This window comes from Penaeus vannamei, chromosome 4 (assembly GCF_042767895.1).
Source record: "Penaeus vannamei isolate JL-2024 chromosome 4, ASM4276789v1, whole genome shotgun sequence".
NCBI lineage: Eukaryota > Metazoa > Arthropoda > Malacostraca > Decapoda > Penaeidae > Penaeus > Penaeus vannamei.
The window spans coordinates 10,998,456-11,018,455 of NC_091552.1; the positions used below are offsets into that span (position 1 = coordinate 10,998,456).

At 41.7% G+C, this 20,000-nt stretch overlaps 2 protein-coding genes across 4 annotated transcripts in view; one reads left to right on the forward strand and one right to left on the reverse strand.

The window, feature by feature from the left end:
• Positions 1 to 6,470, forward strand: part of LOC113816199 (cytochrome P450 2L1) — a 10,426-nt gene extending 3,956 nt beyond the window's left edge. Inside the window, exons 5-11 of the mRNA XM_027368244.2 lie at positions 716 to 934; positions 2,209 to 2,405; positions 2,849 to 2,963; positions 3,270 to 3,450; positions 3,762 to 3,879; positions 4,310 to 4,454; positions 4,911 to 6,470. Coding sequence (XP_027224045.1) covers positions 716 to 934; positions 2,209 to 2,405; positions 2,849 to 2,963; positions 3,270 to 3,450; positions 3,762 to 3,879; positions 4,310 to 4,454; positions 4,911 to 5,092 — 1,157 coding nt within the window. The 3' untranslated portion in view covers positions 5,093 to 6,470. The remainder of the gene's footprint in view (positions 1 to 715; positions 935 to 2,208; positions 2,406 to 2,848; positions 2,964 to 3,269; positions 3,451 to 3,761; positions 3,880 to 4,309; positions 4,455 to 4,910) is intronic.
• Positions 6,471 to 8,556: 2,086 nt separating this feature from the next.
• Positions 8,557 to 20,000, reverse strand: part of LOC113816204 (cytochrome P450 2L1) — a 21,229-nt gene continuing 9,785 nt past the window's right edge. For all 3 annotated transcript variants that reach the window (XM_070120640.1, XM_070120642.1, XM_070120641.1), the window contains exons 4-11: positions 19,313 to 19,446; positions 14,322 to 14,540; positions 13,485 to 13,681; positions 12,992 to 13,103; positions 12,152 to 12,332; positions 11,821 to 11,938; positions 10,299 to 10,443; positions 8,557 to 9,674 (exon numbers count right to left, since the gene is read on the reverse strand). In XM_070120640.1, coding sequence (XP_069976741.1) covers positions 9,490 to 9,674; positions 10,299 to 10,443; positions 11,821 to 11,938; positions 12,152 to 12,332; positions 12,992 to 13,103; positions 13,485 to 13,681; positions 14,322 to 14,540; positions 19,313 to 19,446 — 1,291 coding nt within the window. In that variant the 3' untranslated portion in view covers positions 8,557 to 9,489. The remainder of the gene's footprint in view (positions 9,675 to 10,298; positions 10,444 to 11,820; positions 11,939 to 12,151; positions 12,333 to 12,991; positions 13,104 to 13,484; positions 13,682 to 14,321; positions 14,541 to 19,312; positions 19,447 to 20,000) is intronic.

Consider the following 20,000-nt stretch of genomic DNA (forward strand, 5'->3'; position numbering starts at 1 on the left):
ATAACGTGGTGTATAACATTCATACAAGTTTGGGATATAAGTAAATAAGTTTGCTACCCAACTGAGTAGCAGATCTTCTTAAGGTTATTAAAGGAATGAGAGATAATTTAACCCTAAGTCGGGTTCATGTGCCGTAATGGTGGTCACATTGAACTGTACCAATATTGCGGCTATGTATTTTCGGTGTCATATGTATTTATGAATTTATTTCTTATACTTTCTTTTCTTTGTTGTTACAAGCAAAGTTTAATATAAGAACCCTCTTCTGAAGGGCGCTTTTAAGGGGAGGCTTTCTCAGTTCTAATGTCTCCTTAATCCCCTTTTTCATTTTCCACGAAGGGTACAAAACCCCTCCTTCTACACTGATAGGCTACAGTAACCCTATATTACGACAATGTGACTTTGGTATCCTTAAAAGCAAATGTTCATTCTATAGTTGCCCCAGAATGAGTTAAAAGTACATTAAAACCTTTGATAGCATTTTTGTTCATAAGAACACGTTTGATTATAGACGATTGAGCACACCATGTAAGTAAAATGGTTTGCGACATATACACTGTATCTGATATAAATAACCAGCCTATTTAAGAAGAGATCATGGCTCTTAACAGATGCCGAATATAACTGCAATTGATTCCCTACCAATCTTCTAACACTGTATAAATGTAAACACAGAAATGCACTGGGCTTACATGATATCTGCCTTTTCCCGTAGGTGTCGGCTCGAGCAACGGGGCCCACTGGCATGCCAACCGTCGTTTCACCCTTCGCCAGTTAAGGGACCTAGGAATGGGCAAATCCAAGCTAGTGACAGGAGTCCAAGAGCAGGCACGCAAGCTGGTCGAACGGTTGAAGGAGCAGGCCAATGAACCAAAACCAGTTCCTCATGCTATGAAGGTGGCCGTCGTCAACGTTATTTGGCAGATGGTGGCAGGTATGGTGAAAATGAATGGATTTTGTTTCTGTTTGTCATGTAGTATGTAAGGAATATAAATCTTAGTCATAGATTTTGCTTAGGTTATGTTGTGTGGAGTGAATGTAAGACGATCAAATTCGTTGTACCTAATAAGAAAGTGATTTTCAGGACATGGTATGCTGTGGTTCAGTTGCATTTTCGACCAGTATACGAGATAATACTTTTGACGCCATCGATAGATCTCAAATTCATTAATTATAAGCCGTACACAGATAGTCGCAATATGATATTAAGCGGTATAATAGATTTAGTGAAGAATTCCGAAAAAAAATCATCGGCTGTGGCTGTTATGTTGATATACTTCATGTTGCAAAATGTTAAAACTCAAGAAAAAAATCGACTCGGGTAACAATGGTTTGTAATTATTAACCAATGCAACATATTGGTGATAGTCAGTAAATAACTACATAACTTATATAGTAAGGGATTTTCCATTTTTCATCATTTTCATGAGCGTACAAAATCTCTGGCATTAAAAGGACTATCAGTATCAAATTGGAGATCCTGTGCCAGTCATCGTTTCTATCCTACTACTATGTACATTTTGGAGGGGCTTCTTAATAACACTTACAAGGCACTTTACCGCAAGGTATATAAAAGTATAGACCTTGATGAGCAGAAATACAAGCTCATTAACGAGTTTACAAAGTTGAATAGAAAAAAAACAGCCATATTAAGGAATGAAATTAAACTGTGACGTTTCGAATTCGTCGCGAGTTAATCATCAGAAGGATAGATAACCGATATGGATAAGATTTCATTTCATTTATTATTGTGGCTGTTTTTCATGGACCTCGCTTTACCCAGGCCTGCCCAGGGTATGTCTTGCCACATAGCTATTGGGGAGATCTCTCTCTCTCTCTCTCTCTTCCTCTCTCTCTCTCTCTCTTCCTCTCTCTCTCTTCCTCTCTCTCTCTCTCTCTCTCTCTTCCCCTCTCTCTCTCTCTCTCTCTCTCTCTCTCTCTCTCTCTCTCTCTCTCTCTCTCTCTCTCTCTCTCTCTCTCTCTCTCTCTCTCTCTCTCTCTCTCTCTCTCTCTCTCTCTCTCTCTCTCTCTCTCTCTCTCGCTCTCTCTCGCTCTCTCTCTCTTTGCCCGAATGTGATAATTGTCGCTTTCGTTAGCAAAAAAAAAAACGGAACACGGAGCAAGCATTGGTCGGAAATGTAACTCTACCAATCGATATCAGAGCAATAACAACAGTGGATTATTGGATTTCAATTTTATTTCCACAAGGTAAAATGTTCGACATGGATGACAAGAGAATGAAGGAATTTGACAAGCTTCTGGAAGATTTGAATGCCGCCACGTTTGCGTTGGGTGTGAGGGACTTCTTCCCGGGTCTGAAATATTTGCCCAAATTCGTCCAGAATCGTGTCTTCGGTTTGGATCGTCTAGAGGAATTTAAAGAAAAATTCTTCATTTATTTTGATGTAAGTAGTAAAAGTCGAGAACGTGGAGATGTATAGTAATTCTAAACTGTAATGATAAGAAGAGAAAGATTGCTGCATAGGTCTGAAGACTGCACCTGAAAGGGTTTTTTATTTATTTGTTTGTTTGTTTGTTTACACATTCATGCAATAGTCATTTATTACTTTATTTGTGCATCTTTACATTTATTCATTATTCACCTATTTATATATTTAATTTATTTTTTGTACTTAATTATGTACCTATTAACTTATATATCTGCATATCTACCATTTACCTATTCATTCACTATTTTTCTATCAGTCTTATTTATTCCCTAACATATACCTATTCATTCACCATTTTATCTGTCTATTCACTCATCTATTTATATATTTATCTGTACATTAATTGAATTACTTAATTACTGATTTACTGATTTTTTTCTACTAATGTTTTACGACAGGAACTGATCCAAGAACACAAGGCTTCACTGGACCCCGATAACCCAGGCGATCTTATCGATGCTTATCTTTTGGAGATGAAGGAAGGCAGCGGGAGCCCGGATGTCGTTCGCAGTGGTGAGTATCTTTTATTCATTTATTTTTGTTATTTTGATATCATTATTATTCATTTTTATTATATTTTTTCGTTGGGGGGGTCTGTTTATTTTATATTGGATACGTGAAGATGTATGGTGCTAAGACTTTTTTTTCTAGTTTTATTTTTTTTACTTAAAGGTACATAACACCAAGAAGAATGAAAATAAAACAATTACCTTTTTTTTACATCCCACCTAAAGGTTTATTACACTATCCAATAAACAACAAAACAATTCCACCAGCATGGAGGTACGCCGATGCGATTCCAACCCCATTTCCTTCCAGAAAGGGACTTGGCTCTCCTGACCCTCGACCTCTTCTTCGCCGGGAGTGAAACGACGACGAACACCCTCACCTTCATGGTCCAATACCTGGCCATGCACCCCGAGATTCAGACGACCATGCAGAGGGAGATAGACGAAGTGCTGCCCAAGGGTACCCTGGCGACGCTCGAAGACAGGGCCAGGTAGGCGAAGTGATTTTGTTGTGTTGTGTCTCATTCTAGGGCTTGTTATAAGGTGATCAGCGGTACCAATATTGAAGGCACGCTGTTGCACATGTGGATTCATATATGATAAACCTTATATTGGGCGTTATATGTATATATACGTGCGTGTGTGTGTGTGTGTGCGTGCGTGTGTGTGTGTGTGTGTGTGTGTGTGTGTGTGTGTGTGTGTGTGTGTGTGTGTGTGTGTGTGTGTGTGTGTGTGTGTGTGTGTGTGTGTGTGTGTGTTTATGTGTATGTGCGCATTTTTCTACCCCGTCATTCACTCCCAGACTGCCCTACACCGAAGCGGTTCTGCATGAAGTCCTCCGCTTGTCTTCCCTCCTCCCCATCGGAGCCCAACACAGCGCCACTAAAGACATGCATTTTGGAGGATATTTAATTCCAAAGGTATTGGTTTGTAATGTACTTTTTTCAGTAGGATTTTAAATTGTTCTTGCCGTCTCTGGAAGAGGTAATTTATGATCACTGTGTGGATTCGTGCATTTTCTGGAATTATTTCAAGGCTTGATTGAAAACTAGTAATTTAGGATTTCTTTTTTGATCATTTAAAAGTGATATATAAGTTTGTTTTTTTAATAACATAAAGACAAGAAAGCAGCGCTATGTCAGAGAAGTGCAGATGATTTTTAAAATTTCGTGGACAAAATTCCAACTCGTACTAAAAGTGGCATTAACACACTGGAAAATAACGATTACCAAAGAAATCTAGTTAATTTTATCTCAATGGACAAAATTCCAATGACCGACCGTACGGGAAGAATTTACACACTAGAAAACAACGAGGACTGTAACTTAGGATTGGATTCTCTCTCGACAGGGTTCGGCCATCTGTACGTCGGCGATGTTGATGCACGCCGACCCGAGGTACTGGGAGAAGCCGGAGGCACTCAAGCCGGAACGCTGGCTCGACGAGAACGGGAAGTTCACCACGAAGAAGGAGGGGTTCCTGCCCTTCGGTTCGGGTGCGTAATGTCGGTTTTTTTTCTGGTATGAAGTTGGTTGATGTGAAAATATTTTGTTCATTTATACTTTTTTTTTCTTCTTTTTCCTTTTTTTGAGAATATGGCAGATTAATTTTATTTTTACTTCTGCAAAGTTGGTAACAAAATGATTGACCATTTATGCATTCTTTAGGTTTGTTTGATTATTTTCATTTAGCAAGTTGTACTCTTGCTTGTATTTATCTTCATTTATGCATAATTTAGCTTTATTTGTGCTGCGTTGAGAGAGAGAGAGAGAGAGAGAGAGAGAGAGAGAGAGAGAGAGAGAGAGAGAGAGAGAGAGAGAGAGAGAGAGAGAGAGAAAGAAAGAAAGAAAGAACGCAAGACGGAAACAGCGAAACCATTACCGTCATTTTAACGCTCTTTAAAGTCATTCACGATCTGCTAACGACCTGACGAGTGCCCCCCTCTCCGCAGGCAAGAGAGTGTGCCTCGGGGAGTCCCTGGCCCGCATGGAGCTCCTCATCTTCGCCACGGCAATGCTTCAGAGCCTCAGCTTCGCCCCGCCCAAAGGTTCCACGCTGGACGTCACAGCTGATCCCGCGGTGCCCATGTTCCATACCCCGAGGAAGCAAGACATCTGCATCACTGTTCGATAAATGAGTTGCCGACACTTTCTATTCGGAGGATAAATGATTTCTTCGTTATGATGTGCCAGGTTCCGGTGGCAGACGACGCTTATTTTTTCAGGTTTATTCGTAAGGGAGAGGGATTAAAAAACACGGGTCCATCAACAATCCCTCTATAGCGAGGATGTCAGACTCATTTTGCAAGGCCATATTTCGCCTTCGTGAGTCGAGGTGACGAAACGACCATATGGTTGGCGTAAGAATCAAGAGCCTATTTTAGACATTACAAAATCATAACATTAGACAAAAATGTAAAGTGTGAAGGCCTGATTTAATTAATCTTGTAAAAGGGCCTACTGTAAAACCGAAATAGCAAATGTTCCTCGGGCCGTTTGTGTGACACCCCTCCTCTGTAGTGTGTAGACTTATTCCAAGATTTCCAAGCCTGAGAGTAATATCTTGAGTAAGTGCAATGAGCTGCAGATAGAGTTAGAAAAAAGTGTCGTCCTTGAAATTTTAAATAAAAGAAAACCCTGAAGTAGAGTATCTAGCAAAGATCTTCAAGTCCTGTGAAATATAGAATAAGGAAGCGATTCATATATCACTATCATATACCTCCCTTTGCAGGTACTTAACAGAACCTTAGAACGTAATATGCGTCTTCCTTCACAGGTTCCTTAGTTCATTTCACTACAGACTAAAGACAGCCCCCCCCCCGCTCTTTCTTTCGGGGTTTAATAAACTATGTGGAAATAAGCACCTATATTGGATTTTGTCGTATCAACATCATGGGATTATTTTATGAACTGAAATTCTTTGATTTTATGACCGGGATTTGTTTATCTTATCCAGTGTCGATTACGGTAAACATGTAGGGTGTCGCCATGGAGTGGTCATGCTCCAAGAAATATTTCGGAGAAAATTGCAACACATATTGCAGCATTATTGAGTGCATCCTGGGAGGAGGATAGGTCGTAAATGGCATCGCAGCTCAATATGGGGTTGCTATGTCTTTGTCAGTGATGTTATAAGCCTAAACAATGCAATTACGGACTTCTTTGTTCACGAAAGAATGTCCAACGCTCTAGCTTAAGGGTACAGATTCCTCGGGCATTTTAAGAATACCTCCAGAGAATAGATCGTAGCCTTGCTCTCTCTAAAATATTTGGCTTGTGTTTTGTCTTTTACGTTGATAATCATCAATGTTTCATTTTTGAGGCTTAGTGACTGGCGCAAGAAGGATCCTAAAATATTATATTAATTGACCCAGTAGCATTTTGTGATTTTTGCCTCGGTGCTGGACGTATCACATTTTCCCAGTGCTGGAAATATATTCAAAATGAACTATACTTTTTGTATATTTAATAAAAAGTTACTATTAAACGAAATAAAATATTTAACACGCGCACTTGAGTTTAATCTATTTTACCTTGTATGGGAAGTAAAAGGAAGGTGCAGGTCAAATCTCCGTAAAACATTAATTTGGAAAAGTGCTTGATATTAACAAAGCTGTATTAGAATTCTTGTTGCCTTGTGGACAGACTTTGATATCCAAGACTTCGAATCAAAATGCATTTGTTGGCTATATTATTCTCCATTAGGGGAAATGGTACGTAAAACGGATAACATTGTGATAAAATCGTGCAAATGTAAAAAATAATAAATAAATAAAAAATATAAGAAATAAAACCTCTTGATATTTTGTCTTTTTTTTAGAGGGGGGGGGGTCGCAGGGAATTTCAAAACTCTGTTACTAGTATAGAGATAAGATTACACATGGAGACATTGAGGTAATTTACCCATGCAATATAGAAACAAATAAGTAGCCAAAAGAAAAAATATCACAATGATAATGTATGGAATATCAATAATAGCATGATATGATAAGCACTATGTATAGCATAATGACAAAAAATGATGTAATTGATAATACTAAACAACAAAAAAATATTTCTAGGCAAAAGAACCTCCTATTTGCCTTGATTCATCATGAGAATTCATCCTTGCTTCGTATTGCAAACTGAAATGGTCTTTAGGTGTAATTATGTGTCGGTACTCAGATTTCCCTTCCATTATTCCTCTTGTTCCGTCTCAAAGTCAATAATGCAATGAAGAAGCCCCTTAAGTTATTAGATAAATAAAGAAAGGGTATAATTACATTTTGTTCTTAGAGATGATATTTCCATATACAGAACATGTATTTCCATTTTTTTGTCTTAGTGTTATGGAAAGGGGACAGCGATCACCATTTGGCCTTTAGAAAGCTTCTTATCAGTTTGATAGACTTTGTGGTGTTGATAATAATGGTAATTCCTCTTCTTCTTCTTCTAAGCTTTCTCCCAGTTCTATATGGGGTCGCCGTTATGGATGAGCCCCCCCCCCCCCCCACTGATTTTCATATGTCGGCTCATTCCATACTAGTTTTGGCATGGGTTTTTACAGTCGGATGCCCCTCCTGAAATCAACCCTCTTTATCTATCCGGGCTTGGAACCGGCACCCACAAAGGCTGGCTTGCCCCACAGGTGGCTTTTATAATGGGCAATCAAGGTAAAGTTCCTAAGGGTACAAAGCGCCAGTCGGAGGACTCGAACCCTCGGATTTGACGCCGAATCCAAAGTCCGATGCTGTAACCACTCAGCCACCACGCATTAGAATCTCATTGGCAATACTATATACTACTACTAATGCAACAGCTTCTCAATCTTTCTTTCTTTCTCTCTCTCTCTCTCTCTCTCTCTCTCTCTCTCTCTCTCTCTCTCTCTCTCTCTCTCTCTCTCTCTCTCTCTCTCTCTCTCTCTCTCTCTCTCTCTCTCTCTCTGCTAATGCTCGATACTAATACTAATGCAACAGCTTCTCAATCTTACCTCTCTCTCTCTTTCTCTCTCTATCGATCGATCTACTTATGCATATCTCTCTATCGATCTATCTATCTATCTCCCTCCCTCCACTCTCTTGAGTTGGGTACACCGCTGGTATTATTCAGTAATCTTGTAGCAATTAAAGGTGGGTTTAAGCAATATTGACGGAATTATGAAAGACTGAAAGTATTCACAATGATTTACTATTCATTAAAGATAACAGTGGTCGCATTTAATAGAAGGAGTCACTGTTTTGACCACATTAACTCCTACTCTTTTCTCTTTCTCTCTCTCTATCTATCTCTCAATCTATTTATTACTATCTATCTCTCTCTCTTTCTATCTATCTCTTTATCCCTCTCTATCTATCTCTCAATCTATTTATTACTATCTATCTCTCTCTCTTTCTATCTATCTCTTTATCTCTCTCTCTCTTTCTATCTATCTCTTTTTTTTCTCTCTCTCTCTCTTTCTATCTATCTCTTTATCTCTCTCTCTATCTATCTATCTATTACTATCTCGCTCTCTCTCTAATGACGATGGTGATGGTGGTAGTGATGATGGTGATGATGTTGGAGACAGTGATAATGAAAATTATGTACATAATTATGATAACAAAGTAGATTTGCGGATTTGTCTTACCACAGTACTTTGCTTTTATTTCGCTATATATATAAATATATATTTTATAAATACATATAGAATAACATGAATAAATATCTAGACCTTCTAAAACTACAGAGCAACTATTGGCATGCTTTCCTAAAATTTTGAATATTTTAACCTTATGCACTATAATGGGTTTATTCCAAAATCACATTTTCACATTCTTGCAGTTACTAACCTTGTATATTATCAAAAGGTTTACCCCCTAAAAATGCACATTTCATGTTTGCAATTGCTAATCCTTCTTTATGATTGTAGGTTTATTCTAAAATCTTTAACTTTACACTTTCTCGCACTCTCTAATCTTCGTCATAATCATAGGTTCATCTCAGAAGACTGAACATTTTTACTTGCGTGCAGTGACTAATCTTCTTCTTAATCACTGGCATATTCTCTAAATTTTAATTTTCCACTTTCTCGCACCTTCGAATCATAAACTCATCCTCAAATCTTCACCGTTTCACTTTCTCGCGCTTCCTATATCTTCCTCATCCTCAAATCTTCACCATTTCCCTTTCTCACACTTCCTATATCTTCATCATCCTCAAATCTTATCCATTTCCCTTTCTCACGCTTTCTATATCTTCATCGTCCTCAAACCTTCACCAATTCCTTTTCTCACACCCCATATTTTCTTCATCCTCAAATCTTCAACAATTCCTTTTCTCACGCTTCCTATATCTTCTTCATCCTCAAATCTTATCCATGTCCCTTTCTCACGGTTCCTCTATCTTCATCATCCTCAAATCTTCACCAATTCCCTTTCTCACGCTTCTTCTATCTTCATCTTCAAATCTTCACCAATTCCTTTTCTCACGCTTCCTCTATCTTCATCCTCAAATCTTCACCATTTCTCTTTCTCACGCTTCCTCTATCTTCATCTTCCTCAAATCTTCACCATTTCACTTTCTCGCAGTTACGTAAATGTCCTGCTTCCTTGGCACGTGGAACATCGGCTGGGTCGGGCTGGGTGTGACGTCAACAAGAGTACCCGGAGGAGGCGAAATGGTGAAGTTCTTGAACACCGCCACGGCTAAAATGAAGAGCTCCATGCGTGCCAGAGACTCGCCCAGACAGACACGCTTACCTGTTGGGATTTAATTAGCTGGTAGAGAGGTCATGTTGTCAAGAGGTAGGTCTGAGTTGTTTTGTGTATGGCGTTGATGAGAGAAAGGATAATGTGTATCATATGTATGATGAGAAAAGGAATTATGGAAGATTACATAATGTATCTTTCTTTATCAAATTGTTTATATAAGAAAGGGGTTGGATAATACTATCTGTTTTCGCTTCCTTAAATCGCGTTCCTGTAATTTTAATTGATAAAAAAATATCTATGTGACAAGAACGAAGGAAGGTTTGAGAACCTTTCATTCCTAACATGAGAGAGAGAGAGAGAGAGAGACAGAGAGAGAGAGAGAGACAGAGAGAGAGAGAGAGAGAGAGAGAGAGAGAGACAGAGAGAGAGAGAGAGAGAGAGAGAGAAAGAGAGAGAAAGAGAGAGAAAGAGAAAGAGAAAGAGAAAGAAAGAAAGAGAGAAAGAGAAAGAGAAAGAAAGAAAGAGAAAGAGAAACAGAGAGATAAACAGAGAGAGAAAGAAAGAGAAAGAGAAAAAGAGAGATAAACAGAGAGAGAAAGAAAGAGAGACAGAAAGGAATCATTCAGCAATACAATAACAATAAACTTGGCCTGATGATCCACTTCTCCGTACCAACGCCGAAGGGAAGAAACCCCTCCTTCTTGGCGCAGAATTTCCCTTCCTCGTCTAACCAGCGCTCCGGGAGGAAGCTCTCAGGACGGTCCCAATATCTCGAGTCGTAGTGGATCGAGGCAGCTGCAGTGTTGATGATCGAGCCCTGGGAGTGAGATTGACATGAGGAAATAAAATGGAGGCGAGGAAAGTGCTGTGGGAATGTGTGATATGAGGAAAGTGTTGTGGGGATATGTGGCGGGGATGTGTGAGGTAAGGAAAGTGCTGTGGGAACGTGTGAGATGAGGAAAGTGCTGTGGGAATATGTGGCGGGGATGTGTGAGGTAAGGAAAGTGCTGTGGGAATGTGTGAGATGAGGAAAGTGCTGTGGGAATGTGTGAGATGAGGAAATGGTGTGGGAATGTGTGAGATGAGGAAATGGTGTGGGAATGTGTGAGATGAGGAAAGTGCTGTGGGGATTATGAGGCGGGGATGTGTGAGGTAAGGAAAGTGCTGTGGGAATATGAGGCGGGGATGTGTGAGGTAAGGAAAGTGCTGTGGGAATATGAGATGGAAATTATGCGATGAGGAAAGTGCTGAGGGAATATGTGACGGGAATGTAAGAGAGGTGAGGAAATTGGATGTGTTTATTACGATGATACGACAGAATAAAATGATGGAGATATTGCTCTAGGAATATGTGACGTGGTGTGGATTTCGATGGCACGAGAGAAATAAGATAGAGCTGAGGAATTGCTTTGGGAATAAAGGACGCGCCTGTATGGGTGGAGTAAAATGGCAGAGGGAGACATCAGCCATCTTGAAATATACTGCGAGATTTTATGACATAGTTATGTAAACATATGTGTGGTTTATTCTCACCGAATTCATACATAATCATACATAACTCCCTGTTACTTGTGTCGTCTTTTCCAGTGTTACGGCAAACGCGATACCTCTCGCGCGTCAGGACTGAAGCATGTGGTAAACGTTTATCGAATTGCAAGAAGCATTCCCTTTACCTCAAATATTTATAGTCACGTAGCTGACACGTTGATCGAGTCGACATTAGTCGGCACAGGCCGGGCTCCCCTCATAGCCAGGGCGAGGCTCAGCTTTGCATATCGGACTTATCTTTAACATTCTCATACATATTACGCTATCAAAAAAGAAAAAAAAAAAAAAAAAAAAAAAAAAAAAAAAAATATATATATATATATATATATATATATATATATATATATATATATATATATATATGTATATGATGAATATTGTATATACGAATGTTCTAAAATATTAGCTTATGTTTACATTCACTCATTCTATCTAATTCATCAACAAGAAACATTCTAGCTGTATATATACTTCGGAGTACAAAATCAAGACGGAAATTAGTTAGACGGATACGGTCTTCGTCTGGGAAGCGTTCCGTTTGCAAACGTGACGCGGAAATGTCTCGCCTCCTCCGAAAAAATAGCCTTAGTTTCGAATGGTAAACGAGACGCAATGTTCCTTCGCTCCCACACTGCACATAACGTACCTTGGGAATGGTGTATCCTGCAAAGTGCGTGTCTCTGCTGGCGCAGTGTTGAACTCCGCCAGGGACGAGCGACGTCATACGGAGGACTTCGTGAAGAACAGCCTCGAGATATGGTAGACTGTGAGGAAGAACATTTGCTTAGAGGATATTCTATCTGTCATTCTGTGTTCCTTCTTTTCTCTCTCTCTCTCTCTCGCTGACTATCTATGTATCTGCTGTTGCACAGACACACATACTCACACTCACACACACACATACATGTAGTAAAATAATCATTATTCCTACATGACTTCTGCACGCGTAGCCTAACACAAGAAGCCCCATGACCCACCTCGCCCTGTCCTCCAGGGTGGGCAGGACGTCGCCGGGTAGAGCGCGGTCGATTTCCTCCTGCAGTTTCCGCTGAGCCTCCGGAAAGGCGGCGAGGTAGTACATGGCGAAGGTGAGGGTGCTGTAGGTCGTCTCGCTCCCGGCGAAGAAGAGGTCGAAGATCAGGAGAGCCAAGTCCTTGTCTGCAATGGGTGCGCGCGCGCTTGGGTTGGGGGATCGGTTCGGTGTGTGCATTAACGGTTTTAGCTTTCAAGATAATGTTGCTTTGATTATTATGTTCGTGTATAGATAGACAGATAGATAGGCATATAGATTGATAGGTAAATATATATGTGTGTGTCTGTGACACATACATACAGTATGCGTATATATACGTATTTGTGTGTGTGTGTGTGTGTGTGTGTGTGTGTGTGTGTGTGTGTGTGTGTGTGTGTGTGTGTGTGTGTGTGTGTGTGTGTGTGTGTGTGTGTGTGTGTGTGAAGAGCAACACCTTCCCCTCGAAAGCAAAGGTCACACCAATCTCCTCTGTCCTGGGATCCCAAGACAGCCTCGCCGAAGTCAGGTCAGCCGACCAATCAAAAGCTGTAGCTGGCCAGACTTCGGCGAGCCTGTCTAGGGTTTTAGATTTTGGATTTAGTTTTCATTCCAATTTGTCAAAATGAATATTCTTTGCTGTGGCATACTGTTTTGATCTGCTTCTAAATCCCCCCCTGAGTGCAAGGAATGGCCGGGGTTACCATCCACAGGAAGCGCGTGGGACTGAACGCATCATACACCCAGGGCTAAGAAGACTAGCGTGCCCTTAGCTTTAAACTCCAAGAAAGACATGCCAAAGACTCACCACTACGGATGACTTCTTCTTGCTCCATCCCTTCCGTGTCCAGCAGGTAACTGTCTATGAGATCGCGTGGGTTCTCGGGGTCCAGGGAGCTCTTGTGCTCTTTAATAACTTCCTGTTGTGAAATGGAATGAGTTACAGAAATAAAATCATGGAAGGAAAGTTTGTTGTGGTTGTTGTTATGTGTATTTCTTTGGTGGTGTAGGATTGTAAAGCTAGTGTGTAGTGTTATGTATATATATTTTTTGTTTGTTATTTTGTAGGATGTGGACAAGGTGAACGTGTATGTGTATGTATATATGTGTGTGTGTGAGTATGAGTGTGTTTAAGTGTATGTTTGTGTTCGTGTTTGCGTTTGAGTGTATGTGTATATGTATGTATACCTCTCTCTGTGTGCTTGTGTGCGTATCCCTGCAACGTCCTGATCTCTATCTCATTTCCTTCTTATTGAACAAACCGAACCAAAAAGTCAAAAATACAGAAAAAAAACACCTACGTAGAAGTAATTCATGAACTTCTGGTCGGTAATCTCGACTTGGTCCAAGGCAAAGAGCCGGTTCTTTAAAAAGGCCGGGATATTACGAAGCCAAGGGAAGATATCGAGGAAAGTGCTGTAGTAGGTCATCTCTCCGAAGTCGTCCATCAGCTGCATGAATTCCTTGAGTTTTGGGTCGTCCACGTCGTAGGTAATGCCTTGTTAAGTAAAAAAAAAAAAAAGACGTTATTTATTATCAATTATCGTCTTATTTATTCATTTATTTTATTACTATTATCTTTTTTTTTTTGGGGGGGGGGAGTAGAGGATTGGTTTTATCATTTGGAATTTATTAAAGTCAGGATTGGTCTTTATCTCACTGGGAATTAATGCAATTGTGGTTTTGTTGATTGGGAACAACCGCTGTATTTTTATCATTACTTGGAAATAAGTGTATTTCTTGTTTTACTGATTGGGAATATATAAAGGATGGGTTTTAACCGATTGAGAGAGAAAAAAATCATGATTGCTATTATGAACACCAATACAAGAACGCCCCACCTTACATAACCCCCCCCCCCAAAAAAAAAAAAGAAGTGTAAAAAAAATAAAAAGAGGCGTGAAAGAGAGAGAGAGAGAGAGAGAGAGAGAGAGAGAAGTGTGAAAAATAAAAAAAGAAAAGTGAAAAATAAAAAAAGAAAAGTGTGAAAAAAAGAGGAGTGTGAAAAAAATAAAAAAGAAAAGTGTCAAAAAAAAAAAGAGAAATGTGAAAAAAGTGAGAGAAATGTGGAAAAAAATATATAAAAAAAGAAAAGTGTCAAAAAAAAGAAATCCCAGCTCCTCCCACTCGTTACTCACTCGCCACCATATGCCAAATGACATTCACCACAGCCACCCTAATGGCGTACGGAACAGCCGCGCTCTTCCCGGCCTGCTCCTGAAACTTCCCAATCAGCATGTTCGCCTGTTCGTGAATGCCCGACACCAGCGTGGATTTCCCCATCCCCTGGTTCTTCAGCTGACGGAGGGTGAAGCGCCGGTTGGTATGCCAGTGGGGGCCGTTGCTACCGCCCACGCCTGCGAAGTGGGAAGGAGGGTGGTGGGTTTGGTGTGGTTATTTTCATGGGTGTGGTGTGTGTGTGTGGTGTGCAGTGGGTGTAGGGCGTTGGGTTTGGTGTGGTTATTTTCATGGGGGTGGTGTGTGTGTGTGGTGTGCAGTGGGTGTAGGGCGTTGGGTTTGGTGTGGTTATTTCCATGGGTGTGGTGTGTGTGTGGTGTGCAGTGGGTGTAGGGCGTTGGGTTTGGTGTGGTTATCTTCATGGGTGTGGTGTGTGTGTGTGGTGTGCAGTGGGAGTAGGGCGTTGGGTTTGGTGTGGTTATTTTCATGGGTGTGGTGTGTGTGTGTGGTGTGCAGTGGGTGTGGGTGTATTAGAATATCTGTTGCTGTTGTTGTTGTTGTTTTTCTTGTAAGTTAAATAAAGATACATTTTATTCGGATTGAAAGATATATGTTTCTAAGGAATTTGAATAGATTCCAGGTACGGGAATGTCTAAGAAAGAGTAGATTCCAAAGGCGGTAATAATAAATATATATATATATATATATATATATATATATATATATACATATATATATTCCAAGACCGGGAATCACACATAAATGTAAAAAAATGAACTAAATAGAACGTAAAAGCAATACAACTGACACTTACCTTAACATTTCTAAATTCACATAATGACGCATTATGCTCATCTAATGACACTTTCAAACTCACCTAATTGCCCTCAACACACATCTAATGACACTCTCACTCACCTAATTGCCTTCAACACACACCTAATGACACCCTCAGACTCACCTAATTGCCTTCAACACACACCTAATGACACCCTCAGACTCACCTAATTGCCCTCAACACACATCTAATGACACTCTCAGACTCACCTATTTGCCCATTAACACACACCTAATGACAGCCTCAAACTCACCTAATTGCCCTCAACACACACCTAATGACACTTTCAAACTCACCTAATTGCCCATTAAAACACATCTAATGACACCCTCAAACTCACCTAATTGCCCTCAACACACACCTAATGACACCCTCAGACTCACCTAATTGCCCTCAACACACATCTAATGACACCCTCAAACTCCCCTAATTGCCCTCAACACACACCTAATGACACTCTCAGACTCACCTAATTGCCCTCAACACACATCTAATGACACCCTCAGACTCACCTAATTGCCCTCAACACACATCTAATGACACTCTCAGACTCACCTAATTGCCCTCAACACACATCTAATGACACCCTCAGACTCACCTAATTGCCCTCAACACACACCTAATGACACTCTCAGACTCACCTAATTGCCCTCAACACACATCTAATGACACCCTCAGACTCACCTAATTGCCCTCAACACACACCTAATGACACCCTCAAACTCCCCTAATTGCCCTCAACACACACCTAATGACACCCTCAGACTCACCTAATTGCCCTCAACACACACCTAATGACACCCTCAAACTCCCCTAATTGCCCTCAACACACACCTAATGACACCCTCAGACTCACCTAATTGCCCTCAACCCACACCTAATGACACCCTCAGACTCACCTAATTGCCCTCAACACACACCTAATGACACCTTCAGACTCACCTAATTGCCCTCAACACACACCTAATGACACCCTCAAACTCCCCTAATTGCCCTCAACACACACCTAATGACACCCTCAGACTCACCTAATTGCCCTCAACACACACCTAATGACACCCTCAGACTCACCTAATTGCCCTCAACACACACCTAATGACACCCTCAGACTCACCTAATTGCCCTCAGCACACACCTAATGACACCCTCAGACTCACCTAATTGCCCTCAACACACAGCTAATGACACCCTCAGACTCACCTAATTGCCCTCAACACACACCTAATGACACCCTCAGACTCACCTAATTGCCCTCAACACACACCTAATGACACCCTCAGACTCACCTAATTGCCCTCAACACACACCTAATGACACCCTCAGACTCACCTAATTGCCCTCAACACACACCTAATGACACCCTCAGACTCACCTAATTGCCCTCAACACACACCTAATGACACCCTCAGACTCACCTAATTGCCCTCAACACACACCTAATGACACCCTTAGACTCACCTAATTGCCCTCAACACACACCTAATGACACTTTCAAACTCACGTAATTGCCCATCAAAACACATCTAATGACACCCTCAAACTCACCTCATTGCCCATTAAAACACATCTAATGACACCCTCAAACTCACCTAATTGCCCATTAAAACACATTTAATGACACCCTCAAACTCACCTAATTGCCCTCAACACACACCTAATGACACCCTCAGACTCACCTAATTGCCCTCAACACACACCTAATGAAACCCTCAGACTCACCTAATTGCCCTCAACACACACCTAATGACACCCTCAGACTCACCTAATTGCCCTCAACACACATCGAATGACACCCTCAGACTCACCTAATTGCCCTCAACACACACCTAATGACACCCTCAGACTCACCTAATTGCCCTCAACACACACCTAATGACACCCTCAGACTCACCTAATTGCCCTCAACACACACCTAATGACACTCTCAGACTCACCTAATTGCCCTCAACACACATCGAATGACACCCTCAGACTCACCTAATTGCCCTCAACACACACCTAATGACACCCTCAGACTCACCTAATTGCCCTCAACACACATCGAATGACACCCTCAGACTCACCTAATTGGCCTCAACACACACCTAATGACACCCTCAGACTCACCTAATTGCCCTCAACACACATCTAATGACAACCTCAGACTCACAGACTCACCTAATTGCCCTCAACACACACCTAATGACACCCTCAGACTCACCTAATTGCCCTCAACACACAGCTAATGACACCCTCAGACTCACCTAATTGCCCTCAACACACACCTAATGACACCCTTAGACTCACCTAATTGCCCATTAAAACACATCTAATGACACCCTCAGACTCACCCAATTGCCCATTAACACACATCGAATGACACCCTCAGACTCACCTAATTGCCCTCAACACACACCTAATGACACCCTCAGACTCACCTAATTGCCCTCAACACACACCTAATGACACCCTCAGACTCACGTAATTGCCCTCAACACACACCTAATGACACCCTCAAACTCACCTAATTGCCCTCAACACACACCTAATGACACTTTCAAACTCACCTAATTGCCCATCAAAACACATCTAATGACACCCTCAAACTCACCTAATTGCCCATTAAAACATCTAATGACACCCTCAAACTCACCTAATTGCCCATTAAAACACATCTAATGACACCCTCAAACTCACCTAATTGCCCTCAACACACACCTAATGACACCCTCAGACTCACCTAATTGCCCTCAACACACACCTAATGACACCCTCAGACTCACCTAATTGCCCTCAACACACACCTAATGACACCCTCAGACTCACCTAATTGCCCTCAACACACATCGAATGACACCCTCAGACTCACCTAATTGCCCTCAACACACACCTAATGACACCCTCAGACTCACCTAATTGCTCTCAACACACACCTAATGACACTCTTAGACTCACCTAATTGCCCTCAACACACATCGAATGACACCCTCAGACTCACCTAATTGCCCTCAACACACACCTAATGACACCCTCAGACTCACCTAATTGCCCTCAACACACATCGAATGACACCCTCAGACTCACCTAATTGCCCTCAACACACACCTAATGACACCCTCAGACTCACCTAATTGCCCTCAACACACATGTAATGACAACCTCAGACTCACACTCACCTAATTGCCCTCAACACACACCTAATGACACCCTCAGACTCACCTAATTGCCCTCAACACACACCTAATGACACCCTCAGACTCACCTAATTGCCCTCAACACACACCTAATGACACCCTCAGACTCACCTAACTGCCCATTAACACACACCTAATGACACCCTCAGACTCACCTAACTGCCCATTAACACACACCTAATGACACCCTCAGACTCACCTAATTGCCCTCAACACACATCTAATGACACCCTCAGAGTCACCTAATTGCCCATTAACACACCTAATGACACCCTCAGACTCACCTAATTGCCCTCAACACACACCTAATGACACCCTCAGACTCACCTAATTGCCCTCAACACACATGTAATGACAACCTCAGACTCACACTCACCTAATTGCCCTCAACACACACCTAATGACACCCTCAGACTCACCTAATTGCCCTCAACACACACCTAATGACACCCTCAGACTCACCTAATTGCCCACAACACACACCTAATGACACTTTCAAACTCACCTAATTGCCCATTAAAACACACCTAATGACACCCTCAGACTCACCTAACTGCCCATTAACACACACCTAATGACACCCTCAGACTCACCTAACTGCCCATTAACACACACCTAATGACACCCTCAGACTCACCTAATTGCCCTCAACACACATCTAATGACACCCTCAGAGTCACCTAATTGCCCTCAACACACACCTAATGACACTTTCAAACTCACGTAATTTCCCACTAACACACACCTAATGACACTTTCAAACTCACGTAATTTCCCATTAACACACACCTAATGACAAGCTCAGACTCACCTAATTGCCCTCAACACACATCTAATGACACCCTCAGACTCACCTAATTGCCCTCAACACACACCTAATGACACCCTCAGACTCACCTAATTGCCCTCAACACACACCTAATGACACCCTCAGACTCACCTAACGCCACTTTCTCATTAGTAGGATTGAAGAACAACCAGTCGGGCCGGTGCGTGAATTCCTGCCTCGCAAAAGCCTCTTTGCACATCTCGTAGCTATGGAGGAACACCATCACCTGCGTTCCCATTCTCCATCTGAAGGGGGAAGTGGCCGTTAAAAAAAAGAGGAATGGGGGAGGGCGGAGGCAGAGAATGGGAGAGGGGAGGTAGGAGAGGAAGAGAGATGGGGGGGGGGGAGAAGGGGAGAGGGAAGGGAGGAGGGGTGGGGGGAGACAAAAGGGGGAAGAAGTGAGTGGGAGAGGTAGGAAGGGAGGAAGGGAGGGGAGGGAGAGAGACGGAGGTAGGGGATGAAGAGAGATGGAGGAGAGGGAAGGTTGGAGGGGAGGGGAGAGGAAGAGAGACGGAGGGAAGGGGAGCAGGGAAGTGGAGGAGAGTGAGGGGGGGAGGAAGAAAGAGAGATAGATAGATCATACATATGCAGAGAAAATACAGACGGTCAGACAGAATTAATTAAATGTAAGAGAAAGACAAAGAGACAGAGAGAGACAACAATATTCAAAATGCAACCTAAAGACATTATACCACTTGAAAAGAAAGGAAAAAAGAAACCTTAAACACCCGAAAATCAAATCAAAACCAAAAGATCAGAAACAACGATTCAAATTTCCCGCGCAAACTTCACTCAAACG